The 22,014-nt window shown below is 45.7% G+C and overlaps 1 protein-coding gene across 2 annotated transcripts in view; it reads right to left on the reverse strand.

Annotated features, from left to right (window-relative positions):
- Nucleotides 1-22,014, reverse strand: part of themis2 (thymocyte selection associated family member 2) — a 151,483-nt gene that overhangs the window by 69,742 nt on the left and 59,727 nt on the right. Inside the window, exon 1 of one of the 2 annotated variants that reach the window (XM_072246900.1) lies at nucleotides 9,185-9,394. The exons of the other annotated variant lie outside the window; for it this stretch is intronic. Coding sequence (XP_072103001.1) covers nucleotides 9,185-9,302 — 118 coding nt within the window. The 5' untranslated portion in view covers nucleotides 9,303-9,394. Of the gene's footprint in view, nucleotides 1-9,184; nucleotides 9,395-22,014 lie in introns of those variants that run through there. 2 annotated transcript variants of the gene reach the window in all.

Here is a 22,014-nt window from a genome sequence, read left to right on the forward strand (position 1 = left end):
GATGCTGTTTTCCTATGACAGCGTTTCATGTAGATGTGCTCAGTGGTTGCAAGGGAGTGGTTGGGTGCTATACGGCAACTCCTTTGCTTTCATCTTCGGAAACAGCTCTATTTCCATCTTTAATATCTTTATTTTTCCCCTTGGGATTCTATTGAAGACCCTGACCTGGAGTTACGTGCTGACTTCGGTTCTTCGCGAGAATGGGACCCGTTCTCGGGGTTTCAGGATTTTTGGCCGTCGCTTGGCACGCCAAGGGTTCGGCCTGAGAGTCTGGCTCGTATTTGGAAGTCTAAGATCTCGGGGCTCTGGAGACGGGTGGATCGAGGGTCGGTGTCACGGCAGGAGACCCGTGTGTCGTCGGGGGAGCCGGAAAATCTACTGCTGTTGTGTGCTCGAAGGCCCGGGACCTTTGCGATCTTCAGGCACAGAGTTCGAAAAAAGACTTTTAAACATTGTAAGCGAGCGAGTTGTATGTTATGTTATGTCTCACCACTCACAGGGAAAATGGAGACACCTCCTTCTCCTTTCTTAAGGAGAGAAAGAATCTGTGGTATGTTGAACCCCAGATGAAACGTGAGGTCTTTGGGGTAACTGCAAGTCTGTGTCTTTGCTGTTGCCTTGCTCACGCTGTGTGCTTGTTGGCGGTGCTGATGCTTGCTTTTTTTTGCTGGTGGGGGGAGGGGGGATCGTTGCTCGCTGCCGCTTACGTGCAGGAGTAAGGGGTTGGGGGGGTACCTTGGGGTTCTCACATTTAACTGTCGTTCATTCTTTGGGGCACTTCTCTGTTTTTGTGGACGTTTGCGAAGAAAAAGCATTTCAGGATGTATATTGTGTACATTCCTCTGACATTAAATTGGATCTTTGAGCCTTTGATGTAGTTGGTCCTGGACAGAGACCCTCTATAGTAACATACAGAAATTTAAGTTACAAACTCTCTCCGTCTCTGATCCTCCAAAGAGGACTGGGTTACGGACCTCTGGTTTCCCTCTCCTGAAGTCTATAAACAGTACCTTGGTCTTGCTGACATTGAGTAAGAGGTTGTTGTTATGACACCATTCAGCCAGATTTTCATTCTCCCTCCTACATGCCGATTCATCACCACCTATGATTCGGCCCATGACAGTGGTGTCATTAGCAAACCTGGATATAGCATTGGAGCTGTGCTTAGCCACACAGTCATAAGTGTAAAGCGAGCAGAGCAGGGGGCTAAGGACACAGCCCTATAGTGCAGCTGTGCTGATGGAGACCATGGAGGAGTATGGTATGACTTCAGGGATGACAGAGTGTTGTGACTTCAGTTCCAAGCCAAAGTAGTGCCTCCACTCACATTGCACTATAAGTGGTTAAATCTGATTTTGAATGATATTGGACCAGCAATCCTTGCATAATCTTCAAATTCCACCTTGACCGATTTAAATCAAAGTAATGAAATGAAATAGTAACAGCAACCACTAAGGCATTGTTATTAATGTCATCTGATTACCACCCAAACTGGACCCCTACAGTTCACCTACCAACACAACCCATCGACAGATGACGCAATAGCCACTGCTCTACATTCTGTCCTTACACATCTGGAGAAGAGGGATTCTTATGTCAGAATGCCGCTCTTGGACTGCAGTTCAGCATTCAACACTATAGTTCCATCCAGGCTTGACAAGAAGCTCAGAGACCTCGGCCTTGACCCTGCCTTGTGCAGGTAGATCCTGGACTTCCTGTCGGATCGCCAGCAGGTTGTAAGACTGGGCTCCCTCACCTCCAACCCTCTGACTCTCAATACAGGAGCCCCTCAGGGCTGCGTACTGAGTCCCCTCCTTTACTCCCCGTATAACCATGACTGTATCACCACCCACAGCTCCAATCTGCTAATTAAATTTACCAATGACACTACACTGATTGGCCTTATCTCAAACAATAATGAGGTGGCCTACAGGGAAGAAGTCATCTCTCTAACATAGCGGTGTCAAGAAAACAACCTCTCCCTCAATGTCCCAAAAACAAAGGAGCTGGTTGTGGATTACAGGAGGAATGGAGATGGGCTAACCCCTATTGACATCAATGGATCTGGGGTTGAGAGGGTAAGCAGCTTCAAGTTCCTTGGCATTCACATTACCGAAGACCTCACGTGGTCTGTACATACCAGCTGTGTGGTGAAAAAGGCACAGCAGTGCCTCTTTCACCTCAGATGGTTAAAGAAGTTTGGTATGAGCCCCCAAATCCTAAGAACTTTCCACAGGGGCACAATTGCGAGCATCCTGACTGGCTGCATCACTGCCTGGTATGGAAACTGTACCTCCCTTAATCACAGGACTCTGCAGAGAGTGGTGTGGACAGTTAGCACATCTGTAGATGTGAACTTCCCATGATTTGGGACATTTACACAGACAGGTGTGTAAAAAAGGCCCGTAGGATCATTGGGGACCCAGGCCATCCTAGCCACAGTCTATTCCAGCTGCTACCATCTGGGAAGTGGTATTGCAGCATAAAAGCCAGGACCAACAGGCTCCAGGACAGTTTCTTCCACCAGGCCATCAGACTGATGAACTCGCGCTGATTTGAATGTACTCTGTATATATTGACTGTTCTATTTATTATAAATTATTATAAATTACTATGATTGCACAATGCACGTTTAGATGGAGACATGACATAAAGATTCTTACTCCTCATGTATGTGAAGGATGTAAGAAGTAAAGTCAATTCAATTCATTAGTATACTAATGATTTTCAAGGAAGGAAATCTATCATAAATTTGAGAAATTCTGCAGATGCTGGAAATCCAAAGCAACATGCACAAAATGTTGGAGGAACTCAGCAGGTCAGGCAGCATCCACGGAAATGAATAAACAGTTGGCATTTCTGGACAGTTTTAAGACAGATTTTTCCTTCTTCAGAAAGACTGTCATGCTCTACCCAACTTGATCTGTGACTCCTGAACCACCACTAGTTGAACTTTATTTGCCTTCCCAACTTGGAACAAGTGGAGGTGGACAAAATTATCGGCATTATCAGTGATGTCCACGTCTATGAGTTAAAATACTCTCCTGACTTTTTCATGAACTTAAATATATCATCTGAAGTAATAACCACTTCTTGATGTCACAAGCAAAAAGATCAACACTTCTAGAGGACAAAGAATTCTTTCAATTCAAAGAATTGAAAGCGTTGTGGTCTATCTGGGGTTTTGACAGTTTTTTTTCCCCTCTTAATGGTTTCATTTGGCTGGAGGGACTTTTACTGTGAAGCTGCTGCTTGGAATTTCATGCAAATTTGTGAAATTTGCATAAAATAATATGTACAATATTCCAATTACTGTGATTTTAAGTAGCTGAGGGAAGACGGGCATGGTGAGGGGTTTTATCACCAATGACGCACTCTACAGAAGCGGTTTGCCATAGCCTTCTTCTGGGTGGTGTCTTTACAAGATGGATGACTCCCAGCCACTCTCGATACTCTTCAGAGATTGTCTGCCTGGTGTCAGTGGTCGCATAACCAGGACTTGTGTCATCTGCACCAGCTGCTCATACAATCATCCACCACCTGCTCCCATGGTTTCAAGTGACCCTGATCTGGGGGCTAAGCAGGTGCCACATCTTTCCCAAGAGCAACCTGTAGGATAGTAGAGGGAAGGGGCGCCTTACACCTCCTTTGGTAGAGACGTATATCCACTCCGCCACCCTAACATTATACTGCTGCCGCAGAACAGCAGATTTCTCACCATAGAACCATAGAAACTACAGCACAGAAACAGGCCTTTTGGCCCTTCTTGGCTGTGCCGAACCATTTTCTGACTAGTCCCACTGACCTGCACACAGACCATATCCCTCCATACACCTCCCATCCGTGTATCTGTCCAATTTATTCTTAAATGTTAAAAAAGAACCCACATTTACCACCTCGTCTGGCAGCTCATTCCATACTCCCACCACTCTCTGTGTGAAGAAGCCCCCCCTAATGTTCCCTTTAAACATTTCCCCCCTCACCCTTAACCCATGTCCTCTGGTTTTTTTCTCCCCTTGCCTCAGTGGAAAAAGCCTGCTTGCATTCACTCTATCTATACCCATCATAATTTTATATACCTCTATCAAATCTCCCCTCATTCTTCTACGCTCCAGGGAATAAAGTCCTAACCTACTCAACCTTTCTCTGTAACTGAGTTTCTCAAGTCCCGGCAACATCCTTGTAAACCTTCTCTGCACTCTTTCAGCCTTATTTATATCCTTCCTGTAATTTGGTGACCAAAACTGAACACAATACTCCAGATTCGGCCTCACCAATGCCTTATACAACCTCATCATAACATTCCAGCTCTTATACTCAATACTTTGATTAATAAAGGCCAATGTACCAAAAGCTCTCTTTACGACCCTATCTACCTGTGACGCCACTTTTAGGGAATTTTGTATCTGTATTCCCAGATCCTTCTGTTCCACTGCACTCCTCAGTGCCTTACCATTAACCCTGTATGTTCTACGTTGGTTTGTCCTTCCAACATGCAATACCTCACACTTGTCTGTATTAAACTCCATCTGCCATTTTTCAGCCCATTTTTCCAGCTGGTCCAAGTCCCTCTGCAGGCTCTGAAAACCTTCCTCACTGTCTACTACACCTCCAATCTTTGTATCATCAGCAAACTTGCTGATCCAATTTACCACATTATCATCCAGATCATTGATATAGATGACAAATAACAATGGACCCAGCACTGATCCCTGTGCAACACCACTAGTCACAGGCCTCCACTCGGAGAAGCAATGCTCTACTACCACTCTTTGGCTTCTTCCATGGAGCCAATGTCTAATCCAATTTACCACCTCTCCATGTATACCTAGCAACTGAATTTTCCTAACTAACCTCCCATGCGGGACCTTGTCAAGGGCCTTACTGAAGTCCATGTAGACAATATCCACTGCCTTCCCTTCATCCACTTTCCTGGTAACCTCCTCGAAAAACTCCAATAGATTGGTCAAACATGACCTACCACGCACAAAGCCATGTTGACTCTCCCTAATAAGTCCCTGTTTATCCAAATGCTTGTAGATTCTGTCTCTTAGTACTCCCTCCAATAATTTACCTACTATCGATGTTAAACTTACTGGCTTATAATTTCCCGGATTACTTTTCGATCCTTTTTTAAACAACGGAACAACATGAGCCACTCTCCAATCCTCCAGCACCTCACCTGTAGACAGCGACATTTTAAATATTTCTGCCAGGGCCCCCGCGATTTCAACACTAGTCTCCTTCAAGGTCCAAGGGAACACCCTGTCAGGTCCCGGGGATTTATCCATTTTAATTTTCCTCGAGACAGCAAGGACCTCCTCCTTTTCGATCTGTACAGTTTCCATGATCTCACTACTTGTTTCCCTTAATTCCATAGACTTCATGCAAGTTTCCTTAGTAAATACAGACGCAAAAAACCTATTTAAGATCTCCCCCATTTCCTTTGGTTCCGCACATAGCCGACCAATCTGATCTTCAAGAGGACCAATTTTATCCCTTATAATTCTTTTGCTCTTAATATAACTGTAAAAGCTCTTTGGACCATATGGACTTGAAATGAAATCCCTCAAATTTTGAGGTGCAGGAGTGATCACATGAGCCATAGTTTTGATGTTGGGATGACAAGCCATTATGCCACTTAACAAACTAAAGCATTCAAAGGAACCAGGCTAATGAAACATTTAAATTCTATGGCTATTTTGACTTTGTGGTGTAATTGCGATCGGAACTAACTTCTGCTTTGTAATTACGTTTCTACTGGAACTAATAATTCATTTTCTCTACTCTTCACAAAAGAGGAACTAGGACTTGATTTTTTTTTGCTTACTAAACATAATTCCTACTTCCACCCAACTTGGAGATAAGGTGGATTAGTGAACGAGCTTATCATGGCTCCTCATGGTGTCGTTTGTTGCCCTTCTGCCTGAACTGTATTCCAGATCGTTTAAAGTCATTTCCAGCATGCAATTGAAAAGGAGAATGAAGCAATTGTCACTCCAGATCTCAAACATGAGAAAGGCTGCAGATGCTGGAAATCCAGAGCAACACACACACAAAACGCTAGAGGAACTCAGCAGATCAGGCAGCTGAATTTCTAAGGAAAAAAGTAAAACAATGAATGTTCTGGGCGGAAATCTTTCTTCAGGTCTGAGAGGGCTTGCTGAGTTCCTTCAGCATTTTGTGTGTGTTACTGTGGATTAGATGACTCACCATAAAAAAAACACAATAAGATAAAGAACACAATAATAATAATAAAAAAACACAATCAATATAAATACATAAGATAGCTTAGATGTCCATAATGTCGCACTAGGTCCAAGACTGTTTGTACTTTAGGTGACTGACAGGGAATGATAAAGTAGTGGTGGTTGGAGGTGTGGAGGGGTGGGTTAGTGGGTGGAGGAGTTGATCAGCCTTACTGCTTGTGGAAAGTAACTGTTTTTGAGTCTGGTGGTCCTGGCGTGGCGTCCTCCCTGACGGGAGTGGGACAAACAGGATGAGTGGGATCGCACGAAATGTTATGGTCATAAGGGGAAAGAAAAGCAGGTAATGAAAAGAGAATCAAAAGAAAACAAAAATGCGGGAAACAATCAGCAGGTCCAGCGATTGGTGGAAAAGAAACAATTAACATTTTATGTCCAAGTCCTTTCATCAGAACTGGAGAGAAACAAAGTTAGCTTTCGGTTTCAGAAAAAGTGAGGCCAGATAGGTAGAAGAAAGAGAATATCTCTGATAACTTGATCCCAAATTTATTAATCTATCTATTTCTCTATCTATGTATTTATTTATCAATCAACCTATTTATTTATTGATTGATTGGTTGATTATTGAGATCCAATGTGCCCTTCCAACCCTTCGAGCTGTGCTGCCCAGCAATCCCCCAGTTTAATTCAAGCCTAATGCCGGGACAATTTACAATGGCTAATTAACCTACCAACCGGATCGCCTTTGGACTGTGGGAGGAAACCAGAGCACCCAGAGGAGACCCATGCAGTCACGGGGAGAACGTACAAATTCCTTACAGGCAGCAGTGGGAATTGTACCCTGGTCTCATGCAGCGTGAAGCGTTGCAGTAACCACAACGTTACTGTGCCATACCCAAGTGAGTTAATGTAGCAAGTATAATGTTAATGTATAATGTTAGTAGCAAGGCCGTGCACAGCAAGCCGAACTTAGGTAAGGGCTCCTGTACTGAGAGTCCTCCAAGTGCTCAGAAATCTAAAGCATCTGTTTTCTACAGCCACCAATATTGTTTCTTTATATACTTGCTATAATTCTTCCATTTGACTGAATAATCACACAAACACCACTCATAGCTAAACTCGAGGAAATCTGCAGATGCTGGAATTTCAAGCAACACACATAAAAGTTGCTGTTGAACGCAGCAGGCCAGGCAGCATCTATTGGAAGAGGTACACTCGACGAAGGGCTAGTCCTGACGAAGGGTCTTGGCCCGAAACGTCGACTGTACCTCTTCCAATAGACGCTGCCTGGCCTGCTGCGTTCCACCAGCAACTTTTATGTGTGTTGCTCATAACTAAACTATTGGAATACATACTGTATCCAGTCGATAATAATGGGGTGGGTTAGCACATCGCTTTACAGGTCCAGTGGCCCGGTTCTATTATTGCTGCTAGATCAAAGTACTGGAGCTGCTTGCTGGCATTTGAAGGAACATTAGGACCCAGCACCTGAAGACTGAGGTGAAAGTAAGCCACCATGGTCTGGTAAGAAAGTGGCAGGGTAGCGTAGTGGTCAGCTCAATGGTTTACAGTACAGGCACACCCGGGTTCAATTCCTGCCACTGCCGGTAAAGAGTCCATAATTTCTCCCTGTGACCACCGGGCATCATAGAGTCATAGAGAAGTACAGGCCATTCGGCCCATCCAGTGCAGTGCTTCGGTTTCCTCCCATGGTCCAAAGACGTACCGGTTGGTTGGTTAATTGGTCATTGTAAATAGTCCTGCGATTAGGCTAGGGTTAAACTGGGGGATTGCTGGGCAGTGTGGATCAAACAGCTGGAAGGGCCTATTCCGGTCTGTATCCCAATAAATAAATCAATGGCAACTCAGAAATATTAGTGTGTGAGTGCACCAGGTAAAAAATTGAATTTATTTTTACCCCTCACCTTCAAGGTAAAAGCCAGTCACTAGCAGTGAAAGCCTTTTCCCGGCATCCAGGAGTGGATTGTGAAGTGTACCTTGTTGATGATGCTTACACAGCGAAGGGTATTGAAGAGACACAAGAAGTGATAAGGTGTGCGGTGGCTTTCACCTTGATGTGCTGGGTCCTTACGTCATCAGCATTCTCTCCGTAACACCAGGGAAGGAATTCTAGTACTCTGACTTAGTCGTAATACTAAAGTAACACCACGCGCCCACAGCAACACTTAACGATGCTGCAGCCTGCACAGACACCGGGACTTGCTGCAGATTCCACGTTTGAGAGGATAGAGAGTCATGTAAACACCTAATTCAAAAATGGCACAACAGTTTGACGTTCTCTCAGTACCTCAGCAGACGTTCCAGCCTATATGGTCTTGCTCAAACGTCTGGAATGGGTTTAGAGCCTTTAGCCTTCTGAAACCATGTGGCTAACACTGTAGCTTTGCACTTGATGGGGATAATATTTTATTTTTTTATTTACTGCCCGTTACACCGCTGGCATTTAGGACAGCAATGAAGGGTCCTCCATCTCCGGCGGTGTTCAGGGTTTCCTTCATCTTGTCAGTAGCTTCCTCTCGGTTTTCGCTACTGTCAGTCACACAAGTCCCAGGAATACCGACACACTCAGATGTAGAAGGATTCTTCATTGCTGTTTCCATAACAGTTTTGTTTGACCAGTCAGGGTTGTTAGCCCTGAGCTGAACCACCAAACTTTGAGGACCAGTGGACCACACTCTTAGTCTGACCTCTACCCTTCAATCTGTTTGGCATGAGTGACCCTACCAAGAGCCAAAGCATGACGCCCTGACTCCAGACAACATAGCCCTCCAGTTTATTGAGGCACGCAAGCCTCCAAGCCCAACAACAAGGCTGAGGTCCTCTTGAAGGATGTGGATAACAGGAGGAACAAAAATGTAGGAAAATCTAACAATACAATTAGGCTCAGACAGAGAGCTAGAAATCAGACTGAATACAAAACTGTGATTTCAAAAACTGAAAATGTGAACACAACATACCTTGAAAATAAACTCCAGAGTGGATCTCCAGAATTCTTGGAAGAGTGGAAAAGTCCAAAGAAGAAATATAGTCTTCTAAAGAGATGATTTCAGAATCTAAACGGTGAAATTCTGCCATTGTGCACTGATGGGTCGTTTGAACTACTGGGCTTCTGCAGTCATAACTACAAAGCTCAGCTCGCAATGAAATGAGTACAGAGGGCTCAGCTATTGCAGTTATAGTTTCAGAGAGAGAGAAAAAAGGGCACTTCTGGTTTGAATTCTGATGACTGCACGCCACAGAAATGACAGTATATCTGGCAAAGTTCCAACCCCACCCCCTAAAGAAAAGCTCAAACAGGAAGTAGCATTTGGTTGGAGTGACTCTAATGCACAGAGGGCTTTATAAATATTGGAACTGCAGAGGGGACTCGTCGTCTCTTCACACGATTTTATTTCCTCTCTTGAAGGCTGGGGTGCAGAACAAAAGTTGGAGATTGTCACAATGATGCCGAATGTATTTCGTGGAGATATGAATCAGAATCAGGTTTAATATCAGGCATATGTCAAGAAATTTGTTAACTTTACAGCAGCAGTACAATGAAATATATGATAAATAAATATAGAGAAAAAACTGAGTTATGTTAAGTATATCCACCTTGCTGACAATCAACACTGGTTTGCTGCTCTACTCTCTATATCCACATGACTGTGTGGCTAAGCATTGCTCAAATACCATCTATAAATTTGCTGACAATACAAACATTGTTGGTAGAATCTCAGGTGGTGACTAGAGGGCATACAGGAGTGGGACATGCCAACTAGTAGAGTGGTGATGCAGCAACAACCTGGCACTCAACATCAGTAAGACCAAAGAGCTGATTGTGGACTTCAGGAAGGGTAAGATGAAGGAGCACATACCAATCCTCATAGAGAGATCAGAAGTGGAGAGAGTAAGCAGTTTCAAGTTCCGGGGTGTCAAGATCTCTGAGGATCTAACCTGGCCCCAACATATCAATGTAGTTATGAAGAAGCCAAGGCAGTGGCTATTCTTCATTAGGAGTTTGAAGAGATTTGGCATGTCAACAAATACACTCAAAAACTTCTATAGATGTACCGTGGAGAGCATTCTGACAGGCTGCATCACTGTCTGGTATGGGGGGGCTACCGCACAGGACCAAAAGAAGCTGCAGAGGGATGTAAGTTTAGTCAGCTCCAACTTGGGTACCAGCCTACAACGTACCCAGGACATCTTCAAGGAGCGGTGTCTCAGAAAGGCAGCGTCCATTATTAAGCATCTCTAGGAAGAGGTGTAGTCGACGTTTTGGGCCGAGACCCATCGTCAGGACTAACTGAAGGAAGAGCTAGTAAGAGGACTTACTAGCTCTTCCTTCAGTTAGTCCTAACGAAGGGCCTCAGCCCAAAACGTCAACTGTACCTCTTCCTAGAGATGCTGCTTGGCCTGCTGCGTTCACCAGCAACTTTGATGTGTGTTGCTTGAATTTCCAGCATCTGCAGAATTCCTCGTGTGTCCATTATTAAGGACCTCCAGCACCCAGGGCATGCCCTTTTTTCACTGTTACCATCAGATAGGAGGTACAGAAGCCTGAAGGCACACACTCAGCGATTCAGGAACAGCTTCTTCCCCTCTGCCATCTGATTCCTAAATGGACATTGAACCCTTGGACACTACCTCACTTTCTTTAATACACAGTTTTTCTGTTTTTTGCACGCTTTTTAAAATCTATTCAATATATGTATACTGTAATTGATTTACTTATTTATTTATTACTATTATTTATTTTATTTTATTTTTTTTCTCTTCATTATGTATTGCATTGAAGTGCTGCTGCTAAGTTAACAAATTTCACATCACATGCTGGTGATAATAAACCTGATTCTGATTCTGATACATATGTCTATTAAATAATTGTTAAAATGAGCAGTACAAAAAAAAAAGAATTTCTAAAAAGTAGTGAGATAGTGTTTGTGGGTTCAATGCCCATTTGGAAATCAGATGGCAGAGGGGAAGAAGCTGTTGCTGAATAGTTGTGTGTGTGCCTTCAGGCTTCGGTACCTCCTTCCTGGTGGTAACAACAAGACGAGGGCACGTCCTGGGGATCCTTAGTGATGGATGCTGCCTTCCTAAGGCACCTCTCCTTGAAGATGTCTTGGATACTACAGAGGCTCGTACCCATGACGGAGCTGACTAATTTTACAAGTTTCTGCCACTTACTTTGATCCTGTGCCCCACGCCCCCATACCAGACGGTGATGCAGCCACAAATGAGAGAGAATCTGCAGATGCTGGAAATCCAAGCATCAGATAATGCTGGAGGAACACAGCAGGCCAGGCAGTATCTATGGAAAAAAGTAGACAACGTTATAGGCCGAGGCCCCTCGGCAGGACTGGGAAGACTTAAACTTCTTCAGGGCAGGCATCCCTGGAAGTGACTTTGCAGTGTAGTAGTCAAATCACAAACAAGAGAAAATCTGCAAATGCTGGAGGTCAGAGCAGCACACTGTGGTAAACCATGTATATAGGTTGTAACTGGGTTACCTGTCTGGACACGGCCCTCTGCTGACTGCTCCTGTGGCTCCTCCCACAGCCCCCTGAATAAAGGCAATTGTGCCACTGCTCCTCCCTCAGTCCAGGACAGACGCAGCATGGACGAGGACCCATTTTATTGTTAATAAAAGCCTTTCAGTATTTACTCTACTTCCAGTCTTTTGGAGTAATTGATAGTGCATCACACACACAAAATGCTAGAGGAACTCAGCAGGCCAGGCAGGCTATGGGAAAAAAGTACAGTCAACATTTAGGGTCGCAGTGATGCAGCCAGTCAGAGTGATCTCCATGGTACATTTGTAGAAGCTTTCAAGTGTCTTAGTTAACAAACCAAATCCACTCAAACTCTTCATGAAATTTCACCGCTGTCTTGCCTTCTTTATAGCTACATCGATATGTTGAAACCAGATTAGGTCCTCAAAGATATTGACACCAAGGAACTTGAAAATTGCTCCCTCTCCCCACTTCCGATCCCTCTATGAGGATTGGTTTGTGTTCCCTTGTTTTACCCTTTCTTAAGTCCACAATCAGCTCTTTGGTCTTACTGGCATCACTATTTCTATTAGCGTGAGTCAAGCATATGCACTTTAATCCATGCATTTTCTCAATTCTGATGGAGGAAACTGCAGATGCTGGTGCTCATTTCAACTTGCTGGTAATCTCTTTCTTGGTAGCCACAGTTATAGGTTTGAAAGGGTTGTTGGAATAACCCAAGCAGGTTATGTCGCTGGCTGGTGGTGTAGTGGCATCCATATCGGACTTCGAGGCCAGTTCCTGGGTTCGAATCCAGCCAGCTCCCTACACGCTTTCCATCCATGCTGGGTTGCGCATTGAGCCAGCAACTGGGCCTCATAAAAAAAAACAGAGGAACTCAAAAAGCAAGTAATAGCGGTTTACAAGTCAAAGATTACAAGATTTCCAAGATTTACAAGCTCACACTGATAGAATGGTAGTGCAAGAATTAGCATAATATTATATCGTAATGGCTGCACATTCACATCATCCAGATAAGAAATGATGGTAGTATTGTACAGGGTGTCTGCGATAGTAGGGTGTGGTAAACAGAGCTTAAACAGGGTTCTGGTAAACAGCTGTTAATAATATCCTAACAGGAAGTGGTCATCACTTCCCCCAGCCATAGGTTGACTCATTCTCGACCCTAACGCCGAGGTTAAGAATGACTTCATACAGTGTTCATTTGGAGCAGCACGTTGTCTTAGTCTATTACTAAAAGTGCTCCTCTGTTCAGCCAAGGTGACATGCAGAAGGTGAGAAACATTGTCCAGAATTGTCAGGATTTTCCACAGGGTCCATTGTTCTACCACAGCCGCCAGTGTGTCCAGTTTGACTCCAACAACAGAGACAGTCTTTCTAATCAGTTTATTGAACTTGTAAGCATCACCCATGTTGATGGCAATGCCCCAGCACACCACTGCATAGAAGATTGTACTGGTGACAACAGACTGGTGGAACATGTGAAGGAGAGGCCTGCATATTCCAAAGAGTCTCAGTTTTGTTAGGGAGTAGAGGTGACTCTGGCCTTTCTTGTACACAGCCTCTGTGTTGGTGCTTTGCTCAAGTCTGTCATCCAGGTGCACCCCCAGGTACTTGTAGGTCCTCACCACATCCGTGTCCTCACCATCAATAGTAACAGGGAGCAATGCAAGCTTAGTCTTCCTAAAGTCCATCACCATCTCCTTTGTCTTACTAATGTTGAACTGCAGATGATTCAGGTTGCACCATTTGACAAAGTCCTCCACCAGGGCCCTGTATTCATCCCTGTCCTCCCTTTATACACCCAATTATTGGTGAGTCATCTGAAAATTTCTGCAGTTGACATGACTCAGTGTTGTATCTAAAGTCTGAGGTACACAAGGTGAACAGGAAGGGGACTGAAACAGTCCCCTGGAGCCCCAGTGCTGTTTATAACCATGTCTGACACACAGCTCTGAAGCTGCACAAATTGTGGCCTGCCAGTCAGGTAGTCCGTTATCTAGGATACAATCGAAGTGCCATCCTGCATTGAATGGAGCTTTTCTCCCAGCAATGAGGGCTGTATGATATTGAAGGCACTTGAGAAATCAAAAACCATGATCCTCACAGACAAGAGAAAATCTGCAGATGATGGAAATCCGAGCAACACACACAAAATGCTGGAGGAACTCAGCAGGCCTGCAGCATCTATGGAAAAAAGTACAGTCGACTCTTCCACTTCCTTCAAACAAATGTCAAACTTGGCTTCTTCCCCTTCCTTCAAACAAAAGGGGTAGCCATGAGCACTCGCATGGGTCCCAGCTATGCCTGCCTGTTTTTCAGTTGCGTGGGACAGTCTGTGTTCTAAGCCTAAAATGGTGACCATCCCACACTTCTCCTGTGCTACATCAATGACTGCATCGGTGCTGCTTCCTGCACCCACACTGAACTCGTTGACTTCATCCACTCTGCCTCCAACTTCCACCCTGCCCTCAAATTCATGTGGTCCATTTCTGACACCTCCCTTCCCATTCTTTGATCTCATTATCTCTATCTCTGGAGACAGCTTACCCACTGATATCTATTATAAATCTACAGACTCTCACAGTTACCTAGACCAGGGGTCCCCAACCTTGGTTGCACTGTGGACCGGTTTCATATTGACAATATTCTTGCGGACCGGCCGACCAGGGTGGGGGGGGGAGGGGTGGTTGCCAACGGACAAGAGTAGCAGTCAAATACGTTGCGTTTACCCCAAAAAGACTACAATGACCATGAAGCCTTGCGCGGGCACCAGTGCGCATGCGTGACTTGCAGGTGCCGATTTTTTTTACAATTCGTTTTTGGCGATTCTGTTTGCGCCGGGGGAGGGTGTTAATCACGACCGGAATATAGGTGATAAGTGGCTAATACACTCAATTTTGTTTCTAAAAGGGTTTATCTAACGAATTTAATATTAAACACACAGCGCATATTTTCCTCGTGTGAATATAGTGATAAGTCAGTTATCAGGGGAGGGCAGGGGAGCTTGAAGTAAGTGTTGAACGAACTTCCAATAGAAGTGGCAGAAGCAGGTTCGATATTATCATTTAAAGTTAAATTGGATAGCTATATGGACAGGAAAGGAATGGAGGGTTATGGGCTGAGTGCAGGTCGGTGGGACGAGGTGAGAGTAGCGTTCGGCATGGACTAGAAGGGCAGAGATGGCCTGTTTCCGTGCTGTAATTGTTATATGGTTATATAAGTAAGTCAATAGCATCATAACATTTTAAGTAACGTTTGGATATTAAACACACAGCACATATTTTCCCCGTATGAACATATAAAATCATTGCAACACACCAATATCGCTGAATCAGTGGGAGCCCTGGGCTTGTTTTCCTGCAACAAGATGGTGCCATCAAGGGGTGATGGGAGGCAGCGATACTCAAATAGGTTCCTTATGTCCAGTCTATTCCGCAATTTAGTTTTTGTTACATTCATCGCAGAGATATGTTGGAAATGGAAGCAACGTTTTCAGTGCTTTTGTGGCTATCTCAGGATATTCACCCTTGACTTTGATCCAGAATGCCGGCAGAGATGTTATGTCAAACATACTTTTCAGCCCGCCGTCACTTCCAAGCTCGAGGAGTTGCTCTTCTTCCCGCGCTGACACGGATGATGCGTGCATAATGACTTCCCATGCGTTCAAGTTCCAACAGTGGGCGTGACGGGGAATGAGGAAAGTTGCAGCTGACTCATATCATTTCCTCGCAGCCCAGTAGCGTTTGCCTTGCGGCCCGGTGGTTGAGGACCGCTGACCTAGACTATACTTCTTCCCACCCTGTTACTTGTAAAAATTCCATCCCCTTCTCTCAATTCCTCTGTCTCTGCCGCATCTGCTCCCAGGATGAGGCTTTTTATTGTAGAACAAAGGAGCTGTCCTCCTTTTTTCAAAGAAAGGGGCTTCCCTTCCTCCATCATCAATGCTGCCCTCAACTGCATCTCTTCTCTTTCACACAAGTCTGCTCTTATCCCATACTCCCGCCACCCTACCAGGGATAGGGTTCCTCTTGTCCTCACCTACCACCCCACCAGCTTCCCCGTCCAGCACATAGTTCTCCGAAACTTCCACCACCTCCAACAGGATCCCACCACCAAGCACATCCTTCCCTTCCCCCCCACTTTCTGCTTTCTGCAGGGATCGCTCCCTACGTGACTCCCTTGTACATTCGTCCCTCCCCACTGATCTCTCTCCTGGCACTTATCCTTGCAAGCGGAACAAGCACTATACCTGCCCCTATAACTTCTCCCTCACTACCATTCAAAGCCCTAAACAGTCTTTCCAGCTGAGGTGACACTTCACCTGTGAGTCTGTTGGGGTCATATACTACGTTTGGTGCTCCAGGTGTGACCTCCTGTATAAAGGTGAGACTTGTCGTAGATTGGGAGAACTCTTCGCCGAGCACCTATGCTCTGTCCACCAGAAGTGCAGGATCTCCCAGTGGGCACCCACTTTAATTCCACTTCCCATTCCCATTCCAATATGTCCATCCATGGCTTCATCTACTGTCGTAATGAGGCCACACTTAGGTTGGAGGAACAATACCTTATATTCCATTTGGACAGCCTCCAACGTGATGGCATGAACATCGATTTCTCAAACTTCTAATAATGCCCCACTCCCCATCCCTTCTCCATTACCCATCTCTTTTACTTCTCTCACTTTATCTCCTTGATCGGCTGGTGGTGTAGTGGCATCAGCGCCGGACTTCGGGGCAAGAAGTTCGAGTTCGAATCTGGCCGGCTCCCTTGCATGCTGTCCATCCGTGCTTGGGTTGAGTGTCGAGCTAACAACTCGACCTCGTTAAAAAAAAAACCTGGAGAGGGATGGGCTATGACGATGAGCATACCAAAAAAGCTTGTCATGACGGTGCCCTGACGACACCACCAGGAGATAAGGGCGTGCGCGCACACACACACACACACACATTTACTTTATCTCCTTACCCAATTGCCTCCCCCTGGTGCTCCTCCCCCCTTTTCTTTCGTCCATGGCCTTCTGTCTCGTTCACAATCAACTTCCCAGCTCTTCCTTCCCCCACTAGGTTTCACCTGTCACCTGGTGTTTCTCTCTCCCCTCCCTCCACCTTTTAAATCTACTCCTCAGCCTTTTCTCTCCAGTCCTGCCGAAGGGTCTTGGCCTGAAACGTTGACTGTACTCTTTTCCTAGATGCTCTGTGGCCTGCTGAGTTCCTCCAGTATATTGTGTGTGTTACCAAGGTCCTCACAGTACTGCACCGCTTATCCAAATGGGAGTAGGCTCTGTTGAGCAGGTAGATGACAGCATCATGGACTCCAATGTGCTCCTGGTAGGCAAATTGCAGGGGACTGAGGGCTGATCTGACCAGGGATCAGAAGTGAGCCAGAACCAGGGTCTTCATGATGTGCGAGGTCTGGGCCACCGGATGGTAGTCATTCAATACTTTTGGCGACCCTTCTTGGGTACTGGAACAGCACGTGATGTCTTCCACGCCGTTGAGACTGTTCTTCGTGTCTCTCCACAACTCCCGTGTGCTACTCTGCCCAAGCTTGTTCTCCAGCTCTCTCCTGTGTTCCTTTCCAGGCTGAGACTCAGATTGAAAATGCGTCGGAGAAGTCCACACAGCTGCTCAGCACACTCCTTCGGGACCTTGCGGATCACACCATCAGGTCCCGGTCTGACTTTCCCCAGAGACCTTCGGGCTCGCTCAGTAGGGAAGGTGAGTCCATGATGACTGGGGGAGTTGGTGGAATGTGGGGGCTGGGTGAGGTGAAGATCGGGACAGTAGCAGTTGGTATGTGGAGTCGTGGATGGGAGGTGCAGGGGAATGAGGGTGTGTAGACAAAGGCAGCCGGTGCTGTTCATCCATGCGTTGAACTGGAGTGGGGCGGGGCTGGGGAGAGGGGGGAAAGGAAGGAAGGTGCTGGTGCTGAGGGAGCATTGGGTGCCTCGGCACCGGGCTGGTGTGCTGAGGGGGATGTCAATAGGAAGGCAATTGTCAAACCTATTGAAGAATTGGTTTAACTCATGCACAGCTGCATTCCAAGACTCTACAGCTAGGCTGATTGAAGCCAGTGATGTTCTTCATGCCTCTCCACACATCCCATGTGCTACTCTGCCCAAGCTTGCTCTCCTGCTCTCTTTAGCCACCCTGATCTTCTCCTTTATCTCCCTCTGCACATTTCAATTCCTCCCTGTCTCCTGATCTAAAAGCTCTCTGTTAGTGGTCGAAAAGAACCTTCAGATCACTGGTGACCCATGGTTTGTTGTTAGGGAACCAGTGAACAGTTCTTGATGGTGTTACAGTGCCCACACTGAACTTGATGTCGCCAGTGATGCAATCAGTAAGTCCGTTAATGTCCTCCCCATATGGTTCACAAAGCACATTCCAGTCGGCAACCTCAAAGCAGCCCTTCAAGGCCTCGAAGGCCTCTGGAGACCATTTCTTTAGTATCTTGGTGGTAACTAGCTGTTGCTGTACTTTGGGCTTATACAAGAGCATAAGGTGAACCAGGTTGTGATCTGATCTTCCAGTGGGGGGGAGAGCTGTGGAGGTGTATGCATCTTTAACATTTGTACAGAAGAGGTCCAGTGTTTTATTTTTTCTTGTATGACACTTGACAAACTGAAGGTGGGTAGGGTTGTCGAGAGCGAAACATGGTTGAAGACTCCCGATACTGCAATGAATGCATTGGGGTGTTGAGTCTGGAGTCTTGCGATGGCAGTGTGAATGATGTCAGCAACGGGACAGTGTCTGGGAGGGCGGACTGTAAACAAAGAGTAATGTGGCGTGGCTGAACTCGCGCGGTAGGTAATACGGACGCAAACTCACAGCGAGCAGCTCGAAGTCAGGACCGCAGATTTGTTCTTTCACAGAAGTGTGACCGAGATTACACCATCTGTTGTTCACAAGCACAGAATTCCAGCATCCATCTTATAGTCTTCCTTTGCCCGGCAATTCAAATACTCAATTATTCTACCCCGCCGTCCCTCTGATAATGACATAGTACAGAAAGAGCTGGAAAAGACTCCAGGTTTGATTGAGAATTGATTAATACCATTCACACCATGTAGATGTACTTATTGATTTATTGAGATATAGTGTGGAACAGGCCCTTCCAGCTCTCAATTTACGGTGACCACTTAACCTACCAACCAGTACGTCTTTGGACTGTGGGAGGAAACCAGAGCACCCGGAGGAAACCCACGCAGTCACAGGGAGAGTGTACAAACTCCTTAGACGCAGCGGTGGTCGCTGGTACTGTAAAGCGCTGTGCTCACCACTAAGCTACTGTGCCGCCCCAATGCCAGGCAATGCCTGTCTAATCCTCATTCATTTGTATTCAACAGCATTAGTCCCTCTGAATTCCTCACCTCTTACTGATGTCCAGAAGCTTAACCAGACCACTCAACTTAACCAGTTGATTGGTACCCCATCTGCCTTCAAAGTCAACCTCTTACCTCACTGCATAATGATCGCTGTTTTTGTACATCTTATTTTTAAGTTAACTTATTTTTTATTATTTCTTACTTCTCTTCTAATATTTGTGTATCTGTGCACTTGTAATGCTGCTGTGACATTGTAGTTTCCTTTGGGATCAATAAACTATCTGTCTAGCTATCTACCTAGATGAGAGCCCACTTGTCACTGGGGATGAAGTGGATTGAATGTCCTTTCAAATGCAGCATGACAATAACTCTATGGATCAGCGCACTGCACAACTATCAGCAAAATCTTCATTTTACGCCTTATGCTGAGCTAGCTGGAGATGACTTGGCCTTGAGACTGCCCTGTTGGAAACCACTTTTTTTTTTAAACCATACTTCTTATAAGACATGTACTTTTTAACAAACTTATCTATTTTTCACATTCACTGGCAGAAAGCGGTATAGCTAACGGTTTCTCACCTTTCTCATTTTTCATTGGATGAGTATTAGCTCATTACCCATGTGATGTAATTTTTAAAATTATGTACCCTACTAACTAATTTATCTTTACCCAAGAAACTTCTCTTATCTTATCTATAAAAGTGATAGAATTTTCAGAAGCACCATCTTTTATTCCATTATCTTACACCCGTTAATGTTAATTCCCCTCTTAGTATTGCTAAAAATACTCCATGAAGTCTGCATTCCAGTTCACAGTCCGGTCCATCGATCCGTATTCCAGGTTTTCCGGGTTTCCCTTGTCCTGTTGTGTGCCTTAATTCTGATTTTTGGCTGGCTACATAAATAGCTCCTGGGTTCAGCTTCATTTGCTGGACTGTTCCCTCCCCTACCTCTTCCTTCTGAAGCCCTGTCTGCAACCTCCGTCTGAAGCCTTACCTGCAACCTCGGCCTGCCTCCTCGCCTGTATCACTGTCAAGTTCTACACTGGAGCAAGACTAGAGCCTTGCTGTGTCTAGATAAGGAACTGTCTTTCGCAGTTCTCTGTGTCCACGCCTTCGCTAGATAGGTCTGGCTGTTTGCTGCTACCTTGAGTTGGAAACTATCCCTGTGTCCACACCTTCACTAGGTAGGTCTGACTGCTTGCCGCTACCTTGTGTTGGGAACCATCTCTTTGTTCCCTCGCCTCTGCTGGGTAGGTCTGGCCATTCACTGCTACCTTGAGTGGAGATCTGTCTCTCAGTGTTTTGTTTATGAGTCCCAGCCCTACGTCCTACTTCCTAGGAGGGGTCCTGACTCTGTGTAGAGCCCCGGCCCCAAGTCCTGTTCCCAAGGAGGGGTCCCGACTCTGTGTTCTATATTCCTGTTCTCTCACAACCAAGGCTCTGTGTTCCTGTTCTCTCATGACCAAGGCTCTGCATTCCTGTCCTCCTTGACCAAGTCAAGGCTTCGTGTTCTCGTCCTGTCCATGTGCCTCGCCCAGCCCAGGAGTACCTTGCCCAGCCTGGAGCTGGGGTTCCCTCGTCCTGTGCTGGGGTTCCCTTGTCCCGTCCAGGAGTCTCACGTCCAGTCCTGTTGCCACTCCTTGTCCTGTAGCCATGCCTTGTCCTAACCTAGATCTGGGGTCCGAGCCCGAGTCAAGACCCAGGTTCCGGGTCCCTGTCCAGTCTCTGGCTCAGAGTCCTTGTCCAGGTCCCACTTTCCTGGTCTAGTCCTAGCCCAGGCCCTGTATCCTAGCCTTGTTCAGAGCCTGTGTCTTGTCCAGCATCGTTTCTTCCCCACTTCCCTTGCTTGGTTGACACACCTAGTCCTGTTCCTAGTACTTCAGTGTCTGTGTCTTGCATTTGGGTCCACTCCCAGCACCCCCTGTTATGACAATTTCAGGTTTCTTGCTTTGTGGCTACCTGTAAGCAGACAAATCTCAAGATTGTATAATTTATACATTCTTTGATAATAAGTGTACTTTGAATCCATGAATCCTTATTACTTGTTTCCAGGCTATATATAAAATTGTAACAACATGCACCTCGCAACTAATCACCACTCACTTAGATAACTACAATATAGAAATATAGAAAACCTATAGCACAATACAGGCCCTTCGGCCTACAATGCTGTGCCGAACATGTACTTATTTAGAAATTACCTAGGGTTACCCATAGCCCTCTATTTTTCTAAGCTCTATGTACCTATCCAGGAGCCCCTTAAAATATCCTATTGTATCTGCCTCCACCACCATCGCCAGAAGCCCATTTCATGCATTCACCACTCTCTGTGTAAAAAAAACTCACCCCTGACATTTCCTCTGTACCTTCTTCCAAGCACCTTAAAACTGTGCCCTCTCGTGTTAGCCATTTCAGCGCTGGGAAAAAGCCTCTGACTATCCACACGATCAATGCCTCTCATCATCTTGTAAACCTCTATCAAGTCACCTCTCGTCCTCCATCGCTGCAAGGAAAAAAGGCCAAATTCACTCTACCTTTTCTCATAAGGCATGCTCCCTAATCCAGGCAACATCCTTGTAAATCTCCTCTGCACCCTTTCTATAGTTTCCACATCCTTCCTGTAGTGAGGTGACCAGAACTGAGCACAGTACTCCAAGTGGGGTCTGACCAGGGTCCTATATTGCTGTAACATTACCTCTCAGCTCTTGAACTCAATCTCACAGTTGATGAAGGCCAATACACCACATGCCTTCTTAACCACAGAGTCAACCTGCGCAGCAGCTTTGAGTGTCCTATGGACTCGGACCCCAAGATCCCTCTGATCCTCCACACTGCCAACAGTCTTACCATTAATACTATATTCTGCCTTCATATTTGACCTACCAAAATGAACCATCTCACACTTATCTGGGTTGAACTCTATCTGTCACTTCTCAGCCCAGTTTTACATCCTATTG

The sequence above is a fragment of the Mobula birostris genome, chromosome 29, assembly GCF_030028105.1.
Source record: "Mobula birostris isolate sMobBir1 chromosome 29, sMobBir1.hap1, whole genome shotgun sequence".
In the NCBI taxonomy this organism is placed as follows: Eukaryota; Metazoa; Chordata; class Chondrichthyes; order Myliobatiformes; family Myliobatidae; genus Mobula; species Mobula birostris.